The following is a 22,711-nucleotide window of genomic DNA, read 5'->3' on the forward strand; positions in this document are numbered from 1 at the left end:
CGCATAACCATCCCATGACTAATAACCTCACCCTCCGCATCCGCTGTGTCCGTGAAGTTTCTCCGTCGCCCTTGGAGGCCAAAGAGGACTTCGAATGGCGAGAACCCGTGGTTGAATGAATTGAGTGGTTATACGCGGCCACCGCTCGAATCATTGCCTCATCGAGATAAAAAGATACAAACATTTAACATAAGGAAAAAAGTAAATAGAAAATTACAAGTGTCTACAATGAAACGTAAAAATAAATAAGAAAAATAAAAGGTATATAAACAATAAATGAAAACGGAAATAGTAACAGATAAAAAGATGAAATATAAAAGAAAGTACAAACTAAGAGATGAAAAGGAGGTTAAGAATAAAATCAAGGATAAAGGAAGAAAATGAGCGAGACAGAATTCGTACCTATTTTGACTGAAGTCATAGACAGAGTGAACCGTTTGTATTCGGAGGAATAGGGATGGCAGTTAAGTAAGTCATATTTGAAAAAAATTTGAAAGTAAATAGTGTAGAAAATATTAAAATGAGATAACAATATAATGATAATATACATAATATAAGGGGGGGAGAAGAAAAATATAACAAAAAGATTTTTTTTTTAAATGTACACGGATAGAAAACAAAGAAGAAATAAGGAAAAAAATGGGATACGATGTATATAAATTATACAGAAAGACAATATAGTGATACAGAGGTATGTAAATTGTATAATAAAAAAGATATAATACATAAATATAAAAGAAAAAGGAAGGATAGTAGCACTAAAATAAAATTAAATTCACCCCATACTTAGGGTAAGAATATTCTCATTTCATTGTATACCCTTTTAATTTGCCATTTACTATTTTACTTATGTTAAGTGTTTGTATCTCTTTTTAGCCCCGACGAAGCCCTGAAACGTGGGACGAAACGTTGGCTCCTTAAAATAGTTTGAACTATTTGAGTTTTTTTTTACCGCACCTGGACCATATTCCATTTATTAATAATACACATGGTCAAAATGAATTATTGTTTGTGATTTTTCTGTTTGTACTACAATTTTATTTATAATTATAAAACGAATATATAACTAATGCAGGTTTTCATGTTTTATTTTTCAGGATACATAAGAGACTTCACTAACAGCTATGCTTTATTTATCCATTTCCAAACTCTAGTAACGGCTTCGGTATTGATTACATGGGTTTTAGAAATAATCATTCTAAAGTTTAAAAATAAGAAGCAGGCAAATGTCGACACTTTACAAACAGAAACTGGAGACAAAATACCAATAACAAAAGCATGATGGAGTAAACGTTGGTCGGCTCTGATAACTTGGTAGCTTCTTAATACCTTACTTATCAGCCAGCCTATTACTGCTGGATACAATGGAGGATTTCTGTCAAGAGAAATCAGAGACAAGCTGATTATTTTTGTCAGTTGTTATGATCTATCCTGTTGTTTTTCCTAAAGATCCCCACCCCCACTCCTTCCTAATCCTCCTCGAATCTCCATTTCAAGTTTTTCATTTAATACTCATAACTTCGTCATTTTTTCGTTTCACATTATAGTGGTTCGTATTGTTTTATTCCTCTATAACTAATCCAAAAAAAAAAAAGTCTAATATTGTTTTTTGCATAAAAAGAACTCTACTAGAATAAAATAAAATATACGAATTATTTTAATTTTAAATTAATCTTTTACTTAGTATTTATTAAACAGTATTTGTTAAATAAAAGTTGTAGCACATTTTTTGAAATTTAGATTTTGGAATAGCTACAGACCTCAGGATTACAGAGCAGCCCCTGGATGTCACTTACTGTCTTCTAGTATAATAGTATAATGAAAATAAAGTTCTTTTATTACATTAGATTCAATAGCATATTAGTATATAATAACTTCAAATACTATTAGTATTTGTTGATTTACTTTTGTATTTGCTATGAGGAAACTAACATTTTACGAAGTACTTAAAGAAAAAAACAGTTTTCTTTCCTGTTCAGATGAAATTTTCACTTCTGAACTTAATATTATAGATCTTCCCACCATCTACTCTAATTAATAATAATAATGGTATGTGCTATCTACAGTATCATGGACTCCCTCCAACTGTTTTGCTGTTATTGTTACCATTTACAAATATTCACGTTATTCATTTCTAAAACTGGTATTTAAGGAAAAAACATCTCACTGTATAAATAAATATTATCTCAATAATCTCTTTAGTCATCAACAATTATGACCTGTTCTTCAACATAGACAAAAATATCTACTCCAGTGCCTGGCCTTTTGGCCTATTTTATTGTTCTATACAATAGAAGAATATTTTTAAAAATTTAAAAGATCATGAGTACTTACATTGACCAAAATATCTTAGTTTAAGCTGCGGCATCTCATGATTATGGAACTAAGAAGAAAACGATTTTAATAAGTATAATATTTATTACAACTTTTTTTATTATAGTAAAAACAGAATCTACTGGATTGTATCACTACGACCCAAGGTCTTCAAAATTGAGTTGAAAAATATTCTTGGACATACCACGTATCAATGATGCAATGTGGTCAATAAAGAAAGAGATTTTTTTTTTAAGCTCAAGAAATAATTTTACTTTCCCTTATATATATTGCCATAAAGTCCTGACAACTAACAAATAATCAGTTTGTTTCTAATTTCTACTAACATATGGTTCGGACTAATAATACAAGTATTCTATACAATACATTGAGTTTTTGAATCAAGCGTAGTTGAATGAACAATGGACAGGAAGTTGGAATTACGATATGAACTATATTTTAACAACTTTATAAACCATAAATATGGCTTAAATTGTTCTGAATTTATTGAATTTCATTGTTATGAAAAAAAAATTCAATGTGATAGCTATATTTATCTTACTTACAGTAAGCGATTCCAATTTTTTGTATATGTATATATAGTTGACCGTAAATTCTTAAATATAAGAAGATGGTCAGGGTTGCGGTCAGAGGAGAAACAAATAGTTTATAACTATTTTAATGTTCGACGTTTCGCCCCACTTTGCAGGTCTTCATCAAGACTAAAAAGACACAAAAAAAAAAAAACTGAGAATATTACAACAATAAGATACAATAAAGTAATTTAAGCTAGAATAAATATTATGTAAAAATAAAGTGATAAGAAATTACATATAAATAAAAGGAAGGAAGACATAAAATAGTATTAATACAAAATAAACTTGAATAAACAATGATAAGAATAAAAAAATAAGTAACAATGGTAAGAATAAAAATTTTTAAAAATACGTAAAATATACAGTTAAGAAAGTACAGGAGACGAACATAAAAGAAAAAAAGAGAGAGAGATGAAATAAATGTCTTGAAAGAAAATATAAATAAAAATAATAATAATGATAATAAATGAGCAAATAACAAATCAGGACCACTTACCTGTTCAAAGCGAACGGTTGAACAGAAGGTGACAATTAATAGGAAGCATGGAGGAGTGGAGGTGAGGTGGCCAGCCGTTTTACGGTTATATTTCTATTTCAAATACGTCACGTATACAGGAAGTAGTCATAAAGATATGACGAAAAATGAAAAATAATAAGAGAAAGATACAGAAATATGAGAATAATTTTTTAATTTAGGAATAACTAAGTAAAATTAGGATGATGCATAGCGTTACTAATAATACGAGTACATACTGAAGAAAATATAGTTAGGGTAGTTAATACAATATAGGATATAATGACAATGATTGTAAAAGAAGTAACTAATAATAAGTAAAATTAAATAGAGAATATTTAAAAAATAAAATGAAATAAAAAAATAAGTAAAAAAAAAATTCAAACAAATAAATAAAAAATAAAAATAATTAGACAATGATAACAACTGTAGTTTTTATATATCGTGAAAATAATAATTTATCTACACTGATAATAGTAACAGTAAAGATAACACCAGTAACATGAACAATATAAAGTGAAATAAGGTCATTTAAAAATCTGAAGTGAAAGTTTACAAAATAAAATAAAAATATATATAAAAGTACAAGGTGAGATGTAAAAAGAAGTACATAAAAAGGTTAAAAATAAGTAATAAAGTATAGAAATAAGTGAAAAATTTGTGATACAATGTTAACAATATAGGTGATGATAATGATAAGTAAAATAAGTTGATAGAAATATGTGACGTAAAAGTTTACAAAAAAAAAAAACAATGTAAATGTGAAAGTTAATAAAACATAGATGAATAAATATAAGTGAATTTTTGACCGCAGCCCTGATTCCGATTTTTAGTTTTCAAGATATTTTAATTCAAATTATTTAATAGTAAAAATTAGAACAGCTATTTCCTCAGTGAATTGTACTAGGAAATGTTTTTATATTGTAATAGGAGAGTAGAAGCTTTAATGAGCTCACTCAATCAGACCAAAAATACCGGAATTGTTGAGCTACTATTATCTCCTACTCCTTTTCTATGTGCAGTAAGTACAAAAAGTCATTTTTTCATCATAACTTTATATAGATCATTTATTAAAAAGTATATACCTTGCATGCCCAATGGATTTTGTATTGTAACAAAATATATGATATTGCACAATAAAATAAAGAATAATTCCAAAGTATATGGTGAGCGCCGGACGTATCATCTCTTCCGAAATATTGTTTTGTTGTTGTTAAAAAAACTATTTTTTTTAAATTCTACCATAATGAAATGAGATCATTTATAATATTATATATTTACTTTTAGATAGAGTTATCTTGGACTAAAGCGATACAAGGTGCTGGCCGATATATTGGCGCTGGCACTTTTTGCCCGTGCAGCTAAGGCCCATATATCGGCTTCGGAATTAAAAGGGTCAAACTGAGGTAGATTTTAAAATTTTACATCCTTTGAACATATCAAAATACGTTTAAAAAAATAACCTTAAAGTAACTTTCTTTTTTATTTTCTATTGACAAATATAATTACTGAAAGAAACATAAGGTTTCTAGAATATATTAAAAAAATTGGGGCCTGCTACATCTTTTGAATTATACAAGTGTTTAATCCTAGAATTAAGATATGCAAGTACTTTTCAATGTACCTGAACTGTACCCTAGACATTGTTTTTGGACTTGGAAGGTCAGACTACAAACTTGAATCAGACTTTAGTCGATTTTTTATCTTACAGTAGAAGAAATGTTGAAAATAATTCTAGATATTGTCAGTGCTGACCAAGAGAATTTAGGAGAAAGGCTGGGCGAAAAAATATACACACCCGTATTGCCTAATAGGCAGGGTAGGGTGATAAATAAATAATAATAATAATAAAAATCATGATCACGCTCAACCCCCACGTTTTCCCTAATTAAGGGTAACAGAGGGCTCCAGAACCCACGAGGTTGACTCACGACCACAGTAACAGAATAATTATCTGCTATGGCCAGATTCGTACCTGGGTCCTTGTAGTGCCATAAAACCCACTGAGCCCTTCCGCTATCCTCTATTGAATAATTATCTTCGAAAAATGGTTAGTTTTCTAGTTATAAACTAAAATCTGAACAAGTTCAAAAATCGTGTTAATTTTTTTTTTTTACTTGTATATATGTGTATACAGTTGTAAATAACAATAAATAAATTATTTAAAAAAAAAAGTTTTGTTTTTGTTACAAGCCTGGAAGGTAGTGAGTTTCCAAAAATTCGGATTCATTACCCCACATATCAAATATAACCATTGAGAAAAACATTTCTCTTATATTATCTTCAAAATGAGCATTTTGAACCTAATGCTACCTTTGATGCTAGTGCGTTTGAGTTGACATTAAATAAGCTCTGACTCTTATATTTATTCTATGTAATGTAAAGTGTAGATTTTATTAATTACTAATTTTCCCTTGTCAGCAACGCGAGACAGTATTAAAAACGAGAAATAAAGCAGTCTTTAAGATAAACTTGTGCGTCTAATTTCTAGTCCCACTTTCCTTTTTTTTTTTTAAGTTTTCATCTCGGCTAGATATAAGTTTTATACTTGTATAATGACTTACCTAGTTTCATTTGGAAATTCAAAAAAGCTGTACATAAAACAAGTAGGAATGTCGATTGAGTTCAGAATACTCTATGTAGATAGTTTCGTTCCCTTTGTTCAATCTTATTTAAACGTTGAAAAATAACCTTGGATTTCGATAAACAAAATAATTAACAAAAAGTATACCAGAAGTTTTAGTCAATTAATATAATTTATGATGTTGGTGTTAACATTAAAAACACTAAATTTAAGTGTTTTCCTTCATACTTCCCAAAATTTTAGTTGAATTCACAAAAGTAGTTGTGGAAAAACAAATAACATCCCCTAATGCTCAATAGATTAAGTTAGAAAGTGAATAAAATGAAAGATATCTAACCCAGGTGACCGATTAGATTTTCTTAACCTATGTAGTGTTTGCTAGCTATTATAACTTGATTAGATTTGTTTAAACAATATTTTTACTACAAATATTTGAAAATTACTGTGATGCAGTATGGAAATACATGATGAACATATATTACCCGTTCTTTTATACATCCGTTCTTGTTTTCTTCTTTGATATATCCACTTGTTTAAAGATGAAGCGCAGAAGGTAAGCTAAAGTGATTGTACTTAGATCTAGAAAATAACATTTTTCAAAAATATATTAATGGCAGGCCCCCCGAACTGAGGAATGAGATTTACGTCCCGTCTTTAATTGATTTTGAATTAAAAGGAAAATCATTGGTACGTTATGTTATAAAATGGATTCTTTATTAATAAATAGACCTATTACATCAATAAATTGTTAACTAAAAGGTCATTATATCATTATGATACAGTCGTATAAACCAAGATTATTATAAACAGCTTGTCCCTCACTGATGTTTTAAAAATATTTTTTGTAAATCCCAGATGATGAAATTTCTTCACACTTATTACCAACACTCGTTTAATTAGGTATTAATTAATGATATTAACAAATTAATTTATCCTCGTTTCACATCTCCCAAGAAATGTCTGAAGTCCGTTTTATAGATAGCATTTTAATTTTATTGTAATTAAATATACTTATAATATTATTTTAAACTGAGGAATAGGGTGATTGTATGCTCTTACCAACCCCTGATTTAACGGCTCAGAGCAGTGGTTTTCAAACTGAGGTGCCAGTGTATTTCATTGGTGCCACAAGCGAATACCACTATCTGAAAACATGAAAATGAAAAGAAAAGAAATTAGATTTAAAATAGAAAATATGCAGTGCATTCCATTCCCTTTGCACTGTTTTTGTTCTTTTCCTCCATAACAAACCGCTCTAAATTTTTTTAGCCTCACAAGAGGGTCGTGGCGAAAAAAGTTAAGGAACCGCTGACTTAGACGTTGCCACCCTGTACTAGCCATAGTAAGAGAGTCAAGATTCATTTCTCGAAACCACCTAGAAATAATTATTAGCTGCCCATTGTTGGAATGGAATCCACAACATTCTGAACTAAGCACTCAGGGAGGTTATAGTCCACGTGCCCCGCCATACGCTGTGGTATAAAACTAATAATAATTTATTTATTTATTCATGGGGCAACCCCCGAGTTTGCCTGTAAAGTACATAATTTAACAATAACTGTAATAGTAATTAAATAATAATAAAACAATCAACAAACTATTTGATTATTATATAAACTAATAACAAAACAGAATACCCAAATGGTGAATTAAAAATCATTTTTATTAGCAAATAACAACCATTAAACCCAAACTGGGATTATCTACATTAGTCAGAGTGAAGAAACAGAACAAAAACGACATTACTTACTTAATAAAATAAAAGAAACAAAATACTATTCATCTTATTGTGAAGATAGGTATCCTGCCCTGAGAATAAGGCTTTGGGTTAGATATATAAAAAGGAGTTTAAGATCCGATTTTGAGGGTATAGACAAAAATGCATACAACTAGTTTTGGTTCATATAGCTTAGTTTCGGTTCGGTTAGGAAATGGTAACAATCCTCCATTGTTGTTCCATCACAAGCAGGACATAGCTTCTGTGAGTCTAAAATATATTTGTGCTGACCGACACTCAGAGTAATTGTATTTGTATTTACCGGATGGTCTTAGTTGAGCAATTATTCTCAAATAAGCTATGGGGCAGTTGATTTTTGGGGAGCGTCCGTTTTAATGAAGACCCTACCGTATCACGGGTTATAGGTCGATTCTCGTAATAACAGGTGGTCTTCATCTTAGACAAATTTCTTACATCTATCCAGGATATCCCTCATTCTAATTTGGGTACTTACCGGATCATTGAATAGTATCGGGTCAAACATTCCAAAGTTTTCTTGTCTGCGTTACCAAGTTATATTGTAAACTCAAATGGTTGATGCTGTCTAGATGCAGTAGCTTTAAATCAAATCGTTTTACGAAGCGAGTACAACTCATGTTAAGAATTTTTAGTAGAAGTACAAAATTTGCTTTAAAACGTGATATTCCACAGGAATGGAGGTCATTTCTAGTCTTACCATAAAGTGAGGGGTGTTTCCCGATGCATAAGTTGCTTTTCGATACTATTTGCTTCATCGCACGCTTAAAGAGTCCTGATGAACTAAAAGCTATACCAAGGTATTTATATTCGGGTACATCTTCAACAATACTCCCCTCGAAATACACCTTTTGCCTCTTTTAGGCCTACCCCTATAAGTTTTGTACAATATTGTTTTTCCTATGTTAACAGTCTAGGAATTAAATTTTCAGTATTTACTTAAAATATTTAGCTTCGATTGGACATCGGTCACCGAATCTCCAATCAAGACCAAATAATCTGCGTAAATAAGGGTTATAATTTCATCATATAGTGATATCCTCATTTTAAAAGCCCCGTTTCGTTGTAAAAACGTATCTATATCCGCGACAAATAAAGAGAACAATATGGGGCTTAATATATTTCCCTGGAGAACACCATCAGTAATTTCTATTGGGTCAATCAAGTGGTTTCCACATTTTACTTGCATTGTTGCATTATTATTTAAATCTTCCAGCATTCTAATGAATTTGCCATTTATTTCCATTGAGAAAAGTTTGCTCCAGAGTTTTGAATGGGAGACTGAATCGAATGCTCCTCAAAAATCTACAAATACATAGTACGCTGTGGTATACATGCTATTTGGATAGCATGCATGCTATTTTGCCATTTGACTCCAATTAAAAAAATCAACAACATTTATGTATTGTAGATACTAAAAAACTAGCAAATCTTGGGCTGGTAGCTAAAAGAAAACGATTTGTTACTTGGTATCGAAGCTGAACGCAACTGTAACACGCTGACATGCCAGAGTATTATTGTCCATCTCATTCAGCCAAGTATTCAGTATCTAAATAAAAATAACCTGTTACTTATTATTAACAATATTTTCATGGTGTTGTGTGTGATTTTATTAATGCCCTTGATACAATTGCTCCCTTGAAGTAATAATTAGTAAATCAGTAATCAGTTGTATTTTGTAAGAACTTATTTGCGTACTCACGATGCATGCCAAGACAACACTGTAGAATATTCATAGGTTCTTCTAAAAAAATCTTTAAAAAATTCTTGTGTTAAAAAAATCCTTAATGGCAAAACTCTTTCTCACTAGACATCTTCTCCCAAGACATAATCAGCCATTATGAATCTAGAAGGAAGCAGATCAGCTCGTTAAGAGAACAGAGTTGGTTATATTGGACTCACAATTACAAAACAGAATAATATTTCCCAAAAGTATAATAAATACCGATTGAATTTGAGCTCGGCACCTGCATTTACTAACAGCGAACAAGTAACAATTACTACTGAGTATTTGTACATATGAATACATGCGCAAAAACAATTACGAATACTTTCTTACACTTGTCTACTTTTCAAATAGTCAGAAAAAAAAAAATGTTAAACTACAAATGACAAAACTAGAACTTTACTAATTGCAACTACGAATATTTTGACATATAAAATCAAAACTCGATATAACTAACTACTGTAATTCCAAAAAGCAGTCCGGTCTAGACAATAACAACTGTAAGTTTAACTATGTAACCACTGAATAATGGTTTGATTGTATGATTTTACCAATCTCTGATTTAAAGGCTACTTAGAGCAGTGCTTTTCAAACTGAAGTGCTCCAAGCACCTCTAACCTTGGTGCCTCAAACTAATACCACTTTCTGAAAAAATAAGAAAGAAAAGAGAAAAGCTAGACTTAAAATACCAAATTTATGATGCATTCCATTATTTATTCAGCACTATTTTTCCTTCTTTTCCTACATAACAAGTTGTATATAACAAACAGTCACCTCGTCCATTTATAGCTTTCATCTTCCATTATCAGCTGAACTTGTTATGTGCTTAAACGTGGTGCGAGGTCCGTGGCACCTTTCTAGGCAGGGCAATATTTTTTATATTCTTTTTGCGGCTTACAATTTTTAGCTGCTCTTGTTTTGCATTTGGTGAGGAATTTTTTACAACGGAGTTGTTTTTTTGGGAGATCTCACTTCATTTGTAGTTTTTTCATTAAAGCAGGGCGGCAAATATTTATGATTTTTTAACTTTTTCACCAGCTAATTGCCGTGCGTGAATCAGAAAGCACTTTTTTTAATTTAAAAAAAACTAAGTTCAAGAGAAAAAAATATTCTCATAAAAATGGAAGATCATAATTAATATTATGTTCTTTCCAGCTCCCTTTCCATGAAAGTAGCTATAGCTCTGTAGAGTATTAACTGAACATCAAGGACACCAGTGGTGCGTCGCGCATTGTTTTAGGTAACATAACGGCTAGTGAACTACAATCGATATATTCACAGTTTGCCATAGAGCAACTTGTATACAATAAAAATTAATATCACACTTTAACACACCCTTTTTGGCCTAGGATGAGATGGTATAGTGGGGTATTGGCAGGTTTTAGATTAACTGATGTCTCAGTGGTGACGAATCAATTCTTAATTACATTACAAGTGAGAAAGGAACAGTTTTAATTTAATCTCGTTTTAATCACTGGATTAAAATACAGAACATGGTATTTATTTAATTTGTTTTCACTTCTTCTCAGAAAAAAGAAGTAGATACTACTTACTAAGAATGACAAAAATTCAAAATTCTAAAAATATTGAGGTGGAAATTCTTGGAAAAATATTAGAGCACCCTTTCGGATAGAAAAAAAAAATTATCTCTCCCATTCATACATCTATCATTCCTCAACAACCGTCTAGGCATCATCATATATGTTTGCCAACGTTATTAAGTTGTTGAGGAAATCATAAGGGAACAATTAATAAATAAAAAGGAAAGAAATTGACTGGATTTTATCGTAATGAGATAATGACCCTAAAGCTTGATAATTATAGGTTAGCGTAAGTTCTATCACTAAATAGATAAACGCTAAGTTCTTTCATCAAAAAGATGTTTCAAAGCAGAAGTCTACTTCTACTGCTTCTAAGCAGTTTTTTTGTTTTAAAAAACGACTCTACTGCGTAAAAATTAGCCACGTTTTGGATAAGAACGAATAAGGTAGGGTTTCAACATCGTTGTTGAATCTATATTTGTTTTTTTAAGAAGGCAATCCGATAAGAAGTATCTTACTTAAATCTAATCGGTTGGAGTTAGGAGTATGTTTATATTAAGCGGGATAAGCCGTCACCCAAATTATAACAGTGTTGTTACCTTCTTATTGGTGCTCAACTTACGGGTTAAAGCCCAAGGGATGTAGGGTTCCTGAGTGCTGGATTCAAAAGCGGTCTGCTAAGTGATAGTTATCTTTTAGTAAGTACAAAATTTAGCCACTTCCACACGGGCTAGAACAAATTGGTAAAATGTAAAATAGTAAAACCTCTCGGAGTTAAAAAACGTGTATGAATTATCAATAATTTGAGCACTTCCTTTATTATTTATTTACTGAAAAAAATGTATTCCAATTAAATTATTCACTACGATTCATGGAAAATAGTTAGGCAAACAATCTCGCATTTATATCAACATATATAATTACATAAAAGAAAAGTCTGCCAAGTAAATAGGTCAGTTATCATGGCATCATTTCTTATACTATTTTTATTTTTTATTTTTTCTTCTGAAAACCTCTTATTTTACTTTCTGAAAATTAAACTTCCTTTTTCTACTGATATGCATTTCTATTGGGTCTTAATTACCAACATTCCAACTTAATGGTAATACATAAAATAAACTGCTCAGAAATTTTGATAGGGATATTTCTAATTGATTCTTAGTTTATGGGTTTTAATACAATAATACAAAATGTTTATTTTGTTATGGAATCTCTTAGTTGCTGGTATATATAAAAAGTAAACGACAAGTATTCTTTATTTTTTATTATTAACAAAACGATTAACACCAAGAATACTCATTGTGTACACAAGTAGTTGTTTTCATCTTTTGTCACATTTAATAAGTGGTTAAGGGTACTGGATATTTGATGCCGTTGGCATCTCGCAGAGTGTGGTCTCCCGGGCTTTATCCAGATGAAGAAAAACCGAAAGTACTAATTGGAGACCTGGCAGTAGATCTCAGCGCATTACGTCACGAAGGGATGACAGAAATATTGTTATTAATGAAAGACGCTACTCTTTTCAGAGTACCCGATAGACCCTAAATGAAGTGTCGAATGTTCTGCCAAGGCCCATATCAACTAATAGTTTGAGCGAAGTTGGTTCAACATCTTATGCCATTTTATGATAATCTGCAGCAATAGCGCCACACCGGAGACACCGTAGATTATGGTACAAAGAGGATACAAATTGGAATGCTGTAATTTTTTCAGGTCTTCTGTTTTTACAGCGATACTAAGCGTCGAAGGGTCTACCGAGAACAGGGAGTGGGATTTTGTTGTCCCTTTAATGCAGTCTGAGAGGAGGTGAGAGTGGGATGGGCTGGCATCTATTCAGACGAACGGACTCTATTCCATATAGTCGACTTTAATCTCACTGCAGTTCATTATGTTCAAGAAATTATAGAGGACTACATCCTTCAAACCAGGGCCATAATTGGCCCAGTTTTCCGTTTTCTTGACGACAATATGCGACCTCATAAAAAAAGATTTGGTCATCAATGCCTAAAAAATCTGGGTATTTCACATCTGCCCCTTCCTACGTTGTTTTCAGATCTCAATCACATTGAGACAATGTGGAATCCACAGCTTCTTAATCTTTATAACAATATTACAACGTTTACGGAATGAAATTTCTTTCGAAATCTGCAATATTATCAATAGTTGACCAATGGGTGTAGAGGGATGTTGCATAACAGGGGATATTAGGGAAATGATTTTATAAAATTTTCACAAGTTGCAATAAAAACAAAACAAGTTAACGAAAACTTTAAATTATTTAATTTTTTAAAACATTTTTCGAGATCAAATACAACTTGTGCTAATTTTTAATGAATTTTATTATAAAAATTCTAGGAAAAATGAATCGTAAATAACCAACAATATCTCTATTCAATTTTGAGCAGTTTATATTTCTAAAAGATCCAGGCCATCTAGACCACTCTATCTATAATACTAGATATGATACTATTTATCCATCTTTCATTCAGTCTTTAACGAACGCAAAATGAAAATTCTATTTTCTTGAGCAGGAAATGTTATAAACACTTACAAAAAGAGTATCAGTACTAAAATCATATCTTAAAACAATTCGTTTATAAACATTTCAATCATCATAATGACTTATTTTTTGGGGGATAAACATTTTATATTTTCAATTAACATATCAACAAATGTTCTATTCGTCCTACAAAAAATAGTTTGGTGCATCGATTCATCGTTATTATACCTTCATTTCATTTGCAGGCTTGGTTTCCAGTTCAAATAAAAAATCATGATATAAAAAGTGTTGGAAAACTGAGATGGAAAAAACATCGCAAATGTAGATATGTAGAAGAAGCGGATTGCTTAAAAACTGGAAAACCAAAGAGAATTTACAATGCGCAAGAAGATCAAGATGATCCTGATGCTGGTGATAGTGAAGGGGGAGATGATGATGGGGATATTGCATATGACGACTATGATTACTATGATGATGACGATGACAATTCAACATCTAATGCTGATTCTGCTGAATACGAAACATCTGCTACTTCATTAAAAGAAATGAATACCACTGACACTGTAGCTGACGAATCATCATATGTTGATGATCAAGATGATTTAACACCAATCGTTGAAGATAATCTACCACCAAAGACCACAGAATGCCCGCTTACTGACGACATTCAGGAACCAACTGAGCGAAAAGTCCCTAAGGGTCGAGGTCACTGTCGCAATCGTTACCACACGTATCAGAATCAAATGCTTGATTCAACAACGGAGATCGAAAATACAAAATCCAATGTAGGAACTGATTCTTCTGAATATTCCATGGATACAGGGAGTTTAACTAACGGACAGTCTTTGGAGACCACAAGCAATAGATCCAGGACTATCACCAAATTAAAGTATTACACAGATGATTACGATGACGAAGAAGTTAGTATAACAAAATCAACGATTGACCAGGTCGTTTTGACCACTGCAGAAACCCCAAAAGTAGAGCCGGCCACAAACAGTCCAGAAATATATGAAGATAGCACAACAAAGAAATACAGCTCAACAGTAATTCCTGTTACAAGCAGTTTAGAAATATATGAACAAAGCACAATAAATGGACATAGCAGTCTTGAAGTGACCGCATCTAAAAGTGATGAGCAGCCAGAAATATATGAAGAAAGTACAATAAAGAAATCCATTAGTGTCACAGTAGGTCCTGTTACAAGCAGTACAGAAATATATGAAACAAGCACAACAGAGGAAGCACACAGTAGTCTTGGAATGACCGCATCTAAAAGTGATGAGCGGCCTGAAACATATCATTCTGAAACTATCCCCGATAGGCTTGACATGCTATCAAGTTCAAAGGATTCAAACACATTTCCAAACAGTGGATCTGTCCCAAACCAACAAAAAACAGTTTTCACAGCTGCTACTTTATCTACCGTTGAGCAAAATACTAAGAGTAAAATGAATAATTTTACAAATGATCAAACTAAATCTGGCACAAATGCAACTGAATGTGAAGATGATTTTAACTACGAGGGCGTGACATATGTAAGAATACTCCAGAAATAATTTATATTTGCTACTTTATACTTCATTAAAAGAAAAAAGATACCTAGGTTAGCTACCACTTTACACTTATACCATGACAGAAAGCCTTTATTCCAACGTTTCTTTTTTAACACAAGTGAATAAGTCAAAAGATCGGTTTTATGTTCCAACTACTATAAAATGGCGTTAAATCGATGACCCATTAAAATTTTCCAGTAGTCGCAAGGTCTTGGGTCCATGCTACATGTCGGGAGAATTGAACAGCTACAAGTTGTATTAGTAAAAAAATTGAATTGAATGTGATAGTTAAAAGGAATGGTATAATTAAGGCAAAATAATAATGCAAATTAAACTTTTTAAATTCTTAAAATAGCTTTCTCTTCTTTGCTTTCTTCTTCATAGTGCATGTAAACAACGATGAAATAGTATCGTGTTTTTTTATCAAAATACTAGGTCGTTACAAAAGCATTTGAGCACAAATTCATAGCTAGCATTAATATCTTCATTTTAATCCTCAACCGTTGTTTACTTTGACTAATCCTTCGTATAAATATACATCCTTCGTAAATCTTCGAATTCCTACACTAAATGTTTCTGCTGTTCAAATGCCCAGAGACCGTGTTTTCAAAGGCTACTATCAGGGATGATCCAAAAGAACGAATGCTCCTTCCCATCGTTTATGCCTAGCCGAAGGCAACAGTTCTCTTCTGAGTGAGTGACTTCTTGTCCCATCCACTATTTGTAATCTGACTATTACATTTTTCCGATTAATTGTGCTACGAGAACAACAACTTAAGTTAAAGTAACGACCGTTTTTCACTAAATTTAACTTCTAGCATATAATTAGGTTACAGTGATAGACATTAACAGCAATTTTTTTCAATAATTGAATAATAATTATAATGCATAGATTTTGTACTAAAATTTAAATAAAACCTATTTTATACATAAATACTTTAATAACAAACAAGTTTGACCGATACACTGGATTGGTATATCTCAATATAAAACATAACAATAGGGAAATATAGATATAAAAACGTCAAATATCAATAATATTAACTTTTATTTATTTCTTTTTAGATATTATCTTTCTTTCGAATATAGATAAGATTACAGTTTAACATTCTCCCTTGAATAAATTTTACTTTAGGCAGGAATTCATTTAATTAATATGACTAAGCAAATATATCTAGCTTTTTTTTATTTCTGTTTTCAGGATATTTGTAAAAATACTAGAAAAGGATACTTATATGATGAAAGAACAACAGAAACAAGACTTCGTCACATTGAGACACCGCCATATCCGAAACTTCCTCTTGACCTCCGGTTTCCAACTTGTTCCGGTAATGAAGACCAACTTGATGACATCCTGTCCCCTACATATGTACCTGGAAAAAAGAATGACAAGAACAATGGAAAAAAATTCGATGACGATTCTGTAAGTGATTCCGGAAAGGATTCTGGAAAGAGTTCTACAAATGATTCCGGAAAAAGTTTCGAAAAGAAGAAAGAAAAAAGTAGGAAGAATAGAAAACATTGCAGACGGAAATCAACTCACCTTACTACTCAGATTATATCTTCCAAGGCTCTAACTAGTTCTACGACTGCGCATTATGTAGTCAATCAACTTGCAGGTAAAATAAAAATAATATATAAAAGTTACATACTCAATAGCAGAAAAAAAAAATAGGACACAATATTTCTGATTTTAAAGGCTGATTATAAGGAATATATTTGTTGTTGTATTTACTTTGGTTAGTGCAAAGTAGCTTTGGACCACATTCAAATTATCATATAAAAAGAAGCTCAATTATTTTGATAATTTTAATTTACCAACATAGACAGTTCAAAAAAGGGGTTTCGCAAACAAAATGAAGAGCAAAAATGATTTTTATGTATGTTATATGTATTGACCCTGTAGTGAAAAATTCAAGTTTTCGATCTCCTTACTTGTGGGTTTTATCCATCTTGAAAAAATCGCTAAACATTAGTACTTTTCTAAGGTTTTTTAACACTAAATTGCTTCCAATAATTTTAGGCAACTTTCTCGTCCCCTTTCGTCAGTGAATTGAGAACCATTGCTCTACCAGCATTTACTCACTTTACCTCTGAGCATTCAGAGCCCCGATACTAATAAAAATAACTTCTGTACGAGCATGGAAATTTAATCCTTTCGCCTTTTATAAAAACTGGGTCAACTTGTACTTTAATACTAGTAAATGAGCCGGGGTGAAAACAAGGTTCTAAAGTTCTCCGAAAAAAAAAACAACTTTTCGATGGTCTGGAGAATGTTATCAAACTTATTTCCAAATGAACAAATACTTCTTGTCAAGCCCTTTGCGATCTAAGCCGAATCTATACACGGATGTTAATGGCATTGGTGTAGAAGTAGTTTTAAAACAAATTCAAGATTATGGTGGACAGCATCCACGATATTATTTATCCATAAAGCTAAAGCCTTTTAGAAGCGCCACACCTTGAACATAATAAAAGAGTTACTACATTACTGGCAAAATTGGTTACTTGGTCACTAATTCGGAAAATATATCTTAATGTGAGCCCTTAAAATTTTTTAAAATACCTACAGAAAACTTGACGTTCATTATCTTTCACAATATGATTTTACAATCAGTTATTCACCGGGCAAGGGTAATGAGGAAGAGAATGCACTCTCCAGAAATCCTGTATAGAAAGATTTTAAGAACAAAGATATTTGAAGCCGTCTTTAAAGTTATCAATTTGGTATCTATGGAGAACATACTTCAAAACTTCAAAGAATTTGTATTTCATAAGACTTTGGCCTTTTCAAATACTTTATGTTACTCTATCATAAGTTCCCTAATAAAAGGGATACATTTTACCAGATTATTTGTGATTGAACAGAAACTTGAAAGAGGATAATTAAGCAACATTCTCGAATTCTCAAAAATACAATAAATAAAGAATAGATCGAAACAAGAAAAATCATTTGGCATCATAGAAATAGGTAACAACTCGAATAGGATTAAGCTGAGCAAAGTTCGCAAAGAACTTTTCATGAAATTAGACCAATTTTCTGAAACAATCTACGAGGTAGATTAAGGACGAAAATGTATTGACACTAATCTGTACCAGAATAGCAAACTGCTACCTCATGCTGGAGAGCGTTTGAAGGTTAATGCTACTAATTAGCCTTCTGCTGAAGAGAAGATATAAAGATCCTTCAGGTTCATCCAATGAGAACTATTGGATATCATTACACATTATATTAAACATATGGTGTGTAATAAACCTAATGAGACTGTTTGTTCTTTAATTCATATTATATTCAGCGTTATATCGTTAATAAATGACTACTTCAATCAAAAGAATTAAGAACATATAAGCACCCTCTTACATAAGTTTTTTTTTTCATCCACTAGGTCGCTTACGCGCTTCACTCCCTTGCAGCCTAGTACAAATCAATTTCCTTCCAAATTTACTTTCATTCCGTTATGTTTGACTTATGCGGTCATACATCAACCTACGTTCCCCATCCATCTTATATATTTTGTTACTAAAAAGAACACAAGGGCTTAGAAACTCAAAAATGTATACCAGAGCTGGTCAGAAAATAGCTAAAAAATAAATTTTCATGTTTACAATGTTTGTTTATGAATAATAATTATTTAATTAATTTTTTTTTTTGGCTGAGTGATATTTTTATACTATACTGTCTTTTCCTAAAAATATTTTATTGATGGTATATTTTTCTAAGTTTTATTTGATATTTTTGTTAATATTTAATTGAATATATTGTTGGACAGGAAATAAGAAGGACGCCAAGGTTGTAGTGAGGATTCCTCCGAGTCTCTCTGATATACCGGTTGTAGTTGTGAGGGATCCGCTGACAAGAAAGTTGTCTCTATCACTAATTGGTGCTGAACAAGACTCAATTCAACCAAACCCGATTTACTACAAACCATCCCTCTATCGTCAGATGTTTCCTCCACCATTTTCTTATAACAATCTTTACTCACCCAACATACTTCCCTTCAACAAACTCTACCCATACGATTACATGTATGGCCCAAACGTAGGATACAGATACGATAAACCTAACTATGTCTGCCCAAAACGTCTTAGATTCTATAACAATTATCGTTGGGTCAGAGATACCTACGAAGATGACGATGAGGACGATGAAGAAGATGATAAAAATTCCACAGATTCGGAATGGGAGATTTATCTAACTGTATAATATAAATATTTTTTTACGATTTGTGTATTGTAATGTATTATGTAGATATTCATGATAATGCAGAATATTCTTGATAAGAATTTATAATTTACATTTCTTATAAAATTTCGTTGATCCACATATTATATATGGGAAAACAATAAAATGCCGTATTTACCATTTTTATTTATTTCCATCAAATTATTGTATTACTCCAATCTTCTCAGTGCTTATCACTCATATATACAAATACTTTATGTACAAAAGTAATCCTTATTTTTTTTTTTTGTTTATTGGGTTTACTTATAATTTTTTTTTCTTGAAATGGCTATATATATGTTCACCATAATAACAGCTACTGTTTACATCAGAGTCTCTTGTATTTTACTCCAAGAACCCTGATTGTATGATGGAATACATTTTCTTAAACGTTAGAGTGGAAAGACAAGGTAGAAATTGAGAGAGACATTATGACTAAGTTTTCAACATACTTATATTTTCTTAAACCAACTCTAAATCCCTGAGGGGGATTTTATTGGTTATTGTGTTAATATAATGACTATGAAATCAATACTAAACAATGGCCCCCTATTGGATCTTATCTGTTGTGTGATGTCTTCACTGCCGCGGTCATGTCCTGCGAGTTAACAAACTTAAACAACAGTGAAGACTAAAATGACTTTACATATTTATAAACATAACATATGGTTTAGTGGTTAGAGATGTTTACAGTGGTTACGAAGACCTATGAGAGTCAAGGTTGTCAGAGCTAAAAAATATATATGTTCACGTGAGGGGAGAGCCAATCAGATAATTTAGGAAATCGGGTGGGGTCTAGAGACCCTATGAAATTAGAAATAAATATCTGGGAGGAAGGAAAAAGGCGTGTCCAGAAGGAGGTATGGTCTGGAAAGATGGAGATGCGAACTGACGTACATATGATAAAGATAAAATAGTTAAAATAAACAGATGCGAGTCCATTGTCAGATGACAGCTTGTACCTGCTTAAGTATCAGCCCTTGCATTCAACAGTAATATAAAGTACTGACATATGATGTGTCTAAAAAAAAAAAAAAAAAAAAAAAAAGATGTGTCCTTGATGGTTAGTGTCAAAATCAAATGTGACAACAACAATAAAATTTAATATTCGGATTATTATATTGAATGTCTTGGTCAGCTCTACAATTGCCCGGGATGTCCTTGTGTCCTGGATCCAGATGCAGTGGATGTCCTGATATCCAGATGAACAATACAGTGCGGTCAGTCCAATTTAGCTTAAAGATTATTTGAAATATAAGTACTGCGATAGGATGTGTTGTATATGCGTTTTTCAATAGTGACAATGAGCTCTGTGAGAATCTGTGAATAGTAAGATTTTTTTTTGTTCCATAATAGGCCTCCCGTACCCCAGGTAAATTGCTGTCATTTCTGCGGTAAATGAATTGCTTTTGGAGGGAAGACTTGTTTGCACTAGGAAGTCATCTATTATCGATGTATATGAGGGAATATCCTGTAGATCTGTCAAGAAGTTCATAAAATTATTTTCTTGTAATGTTATTGTGTCTTGACTAGTGATAAAATTTGTAAAAAATATTGATATTAGGAATGTGCCATGGTGGAAATTTTAAGTGTGACTGTTGAAAATTTTTCGGTAGATAGTATCTTGTTCGTTAAATATTTTTGAAATAATGGGCTTTCTTCCTCAAGATAGTATCCTTGGTCCCATCCTCTACACCGTCTATACAACTGACATTCCAACCAATCCTAACACTATCCTCACCACGTATGCCGATGACACATGTGTGCTCGCAGTTAATAATAACCCATTAATTGTATCCCAAACTCTCCAATCCCACATCACAGCCCTCGAAGAATGGTGTCGTAATTGGAGGATTAAGGTAAATACCAACAAATCCCATCAAATCACCTTTACCCTTCGTCGTAAACCTACCGACTGCCCTACAGTTTCATTTAATAATGTTACTCATACCCTTGTTGAACAGATCCGCTACCTTGGAAAACATTTGGACAAACAATTAACCGGGAATCCTCACACAAGACTGAAAAGACAGGAAACTGCACGTCGATTTCGATTATTACAGCACTTACTAGACAAATGGTCTAAACTTCCAACACATTACAAAAGACTGATCTACATGACTGTAATAAGGCCAATCTGGACATATGGATTTGAGCTTTGGGGCTCCACTAAACCTTCGAATTCCTCTCGTATCCAATCCTTACAATCCAAAATCCATCCTAAAATCCTCAATGCTCCTTACTTTGTCACAAATAAAATCATATATAAAGACCTTAATGTTCCCTATGTAACCGATCTAGCCCGAACCAGATATCACTCCTTCCGTTATAAACTCCCTCACTACTCAAACCCTCTAGTTTCTAACCTTGCATCCTCATCCATTCCTGACAATCCTCCGAGGCGCCTGAGAAGAAGATGGCCACGATGGTCCAATCAATTGATGGTTTGATAAAATTTAATCCAAATAAAATTAAAATGTCAAATTGAATCCCTGAATACCCTAAGCTATCAATTTATTAATTATTAATCTCTTGCCAACATTATCAAAAGCCTTTTCGATGTCGATAGATAGTCCTACTTTATCGAGTTTAAAATAAATGAATCAGAGACATCCTGTTGAACTTTTAATATGTGGTGGATTGTGCTATGATGTTCCCTGAATCCACATTTTCTGTCAGAAATGAGTTGGTTGCTTTCAATGAACCAATTTATTCTCCTTTTAAGCACTCTTTCCATAATTTTACATTACTAACAAGCAACATGTTAATGGAATCGGTCGATAGCTAGAGGGGAGACTTTAATCTTTGTTTGGTTTCAGAACTGGTCCGACTATTGCTTACAAACATCCGGAAATCTACCACTTGCATAAATATTGGTCATGATATTTCGTTATATCGTTATAGATCGTTTAACCTGAAGGGGAGGTTTTTAATGAATTTATAAGGAATATCATCAGGTCCTGGGGTTTGGGATTTAGATTTGTTTAAGGCAATTTCTAATTCATTATAGGTTACTGGCGTGTTTAATGCTTCGTTAATCAATACTGGTATGGATTCGCCTTGTGTTTTGTGGTTCAAAAATTCTAGCCGTAATGGATATCATCCAAAAATTTTAAAAACATTTGGACAAGTGTATCTGCAATTTTTTGATGATCGGTTACTATTACCGCTTCTATTATTAACCCGGTTACGGCAGTCCGTCTTTTTTGACGTAGCATTTTGATTTTAGTCCATATTTAGGTTGCAGGTGTATTGTGGTTTAGAGATTCTACGAATTTTCCCCATGATAATTTATTTTTTTCTATAAGTCTAAATTAGGTAAATTTTTATTTACTGATATGATATAAGAATAAATTAGTAACTAAAGAACAACAACCGTACGCAAATAAAATACGTAATGTATACT

At 32.0% G+C, this 22,711-nt stretch overlaps 2 protein-coding genes and 1 long non-coding RNA gene across 5 annotated transcripts in view; 2 read left to right on the forward strand and 1 right to left on the reverse strand.

Annotated features, from left to right (window-relative positions):
• LOC106688850 (monocarboxylate transporter 12) overlaps positions 1 to 2,425 on the forward strand; it is a 31,604-nt gene extending 29,179 nt beyond the window's left edge. For both annotated transcript variants that reach the window (XM_014433523.2, XM_014433522.2), the window contains exon 12: positions 1,098 to 2,425. In XM_014433523.2, the coding sequence (XP_014289009.1) occupies positions 1,098 to 1,282 (185 nt within the window). In that variant the 3' untranslated portion in view covers positions 1,283 to 2,425. The remainder of the gene's footprint in view (positions 1 to 1,097) is intronic.
• Positions 1 to 6,601, reverse strand: part of LOC106688851 (uncharacterized) — a 19,936-nt gene extending 13,335 nt beyond the window's left edge. For both annotated transcript variants that reach the window (XR_010842857.1, XR_010842858.1), the window contains exons 1-2: positions 6,490 to 6,601; positions 2,880 to 3,035 (exon numbers count right to left, since the gene is read on the reverse strand). This is a non-coding gene — a long non-coding RNA (uncharacterized lncRNA). The remainder of the gene's footprint in view (positions 1 to 2,879; positions 3,036 to 6,489) is intronic.
• On the forward strand, positions 6,348 to 19,306 carry LOC106688849 (uncharacterized). Its single transcript, XM_014433521.2, has 5 exons — positions 6,348 to 6,560; positions 6,625 to 6,694; positions 13,773 to 15,065; positions 16,285 to 16,702; positions 18,854 to 19,306. The coding sequence occupies exons 1-5, from the start codon at positions 6,472 to 6,474 to the stop codon at positions 19,285 to 19,287; spliced, it is 2,304 nt and encodes a 767-aa protein (XP_014289007.1). The 5' UTR covers positions 6,348 to 6,471; the 3' UTR covers positions 19,288 to 19,306.
• The last annotated feature ends 3,405 nt before the right edge of the window (positions 19,307 to 22,711 follow it).

The sequence above is a fragment of the Halyomorpha halys genome, unplaced genomic scaffold (assembly GCF_000696795.3).
Source record: "Halyomorpha halys isolate HHAL.00 unplaced genomic scaffold, Hhal_1.1 Scaffold1218.1, whole genome shotgun sequence".
In the NCBI taxonomy this organism is placed as follows: domain Eukaryota; kingdom Metazoa; phylum Arthropoda; class Insecta; order Hemiptera; family Pentatomidae; genus Halyomorpha; species Halyomorpha halys.

What these genes read in the sequence shown, in the direction of transcription:
- LOC106688849 (XM_014433521.2), top strand. Translation starts at nt 6,472, where the DNA reads ATGATGAACATATATTACCCGTTCTTTTATACATCCGTTCTTGTTTTC. An exon ending in TTAAAGATGAAGCGCAGAAG is followed by an intron (nt 6,561 to 6,624) that starts GTAAGCTAAAGT and finishes TATTAATGGCAG; the next exon opens with GCCCCCCGAACTGAGGAATG. An exon ending in AATTAAAAGGAAAATCATTG is followed by an intron (nt 6,695 to 13,772) that starts GTACGTTATGTT and finishes TTTCATTTGCAG; the next exon opens with GCTTGGTTTCCAGTTCAAAT.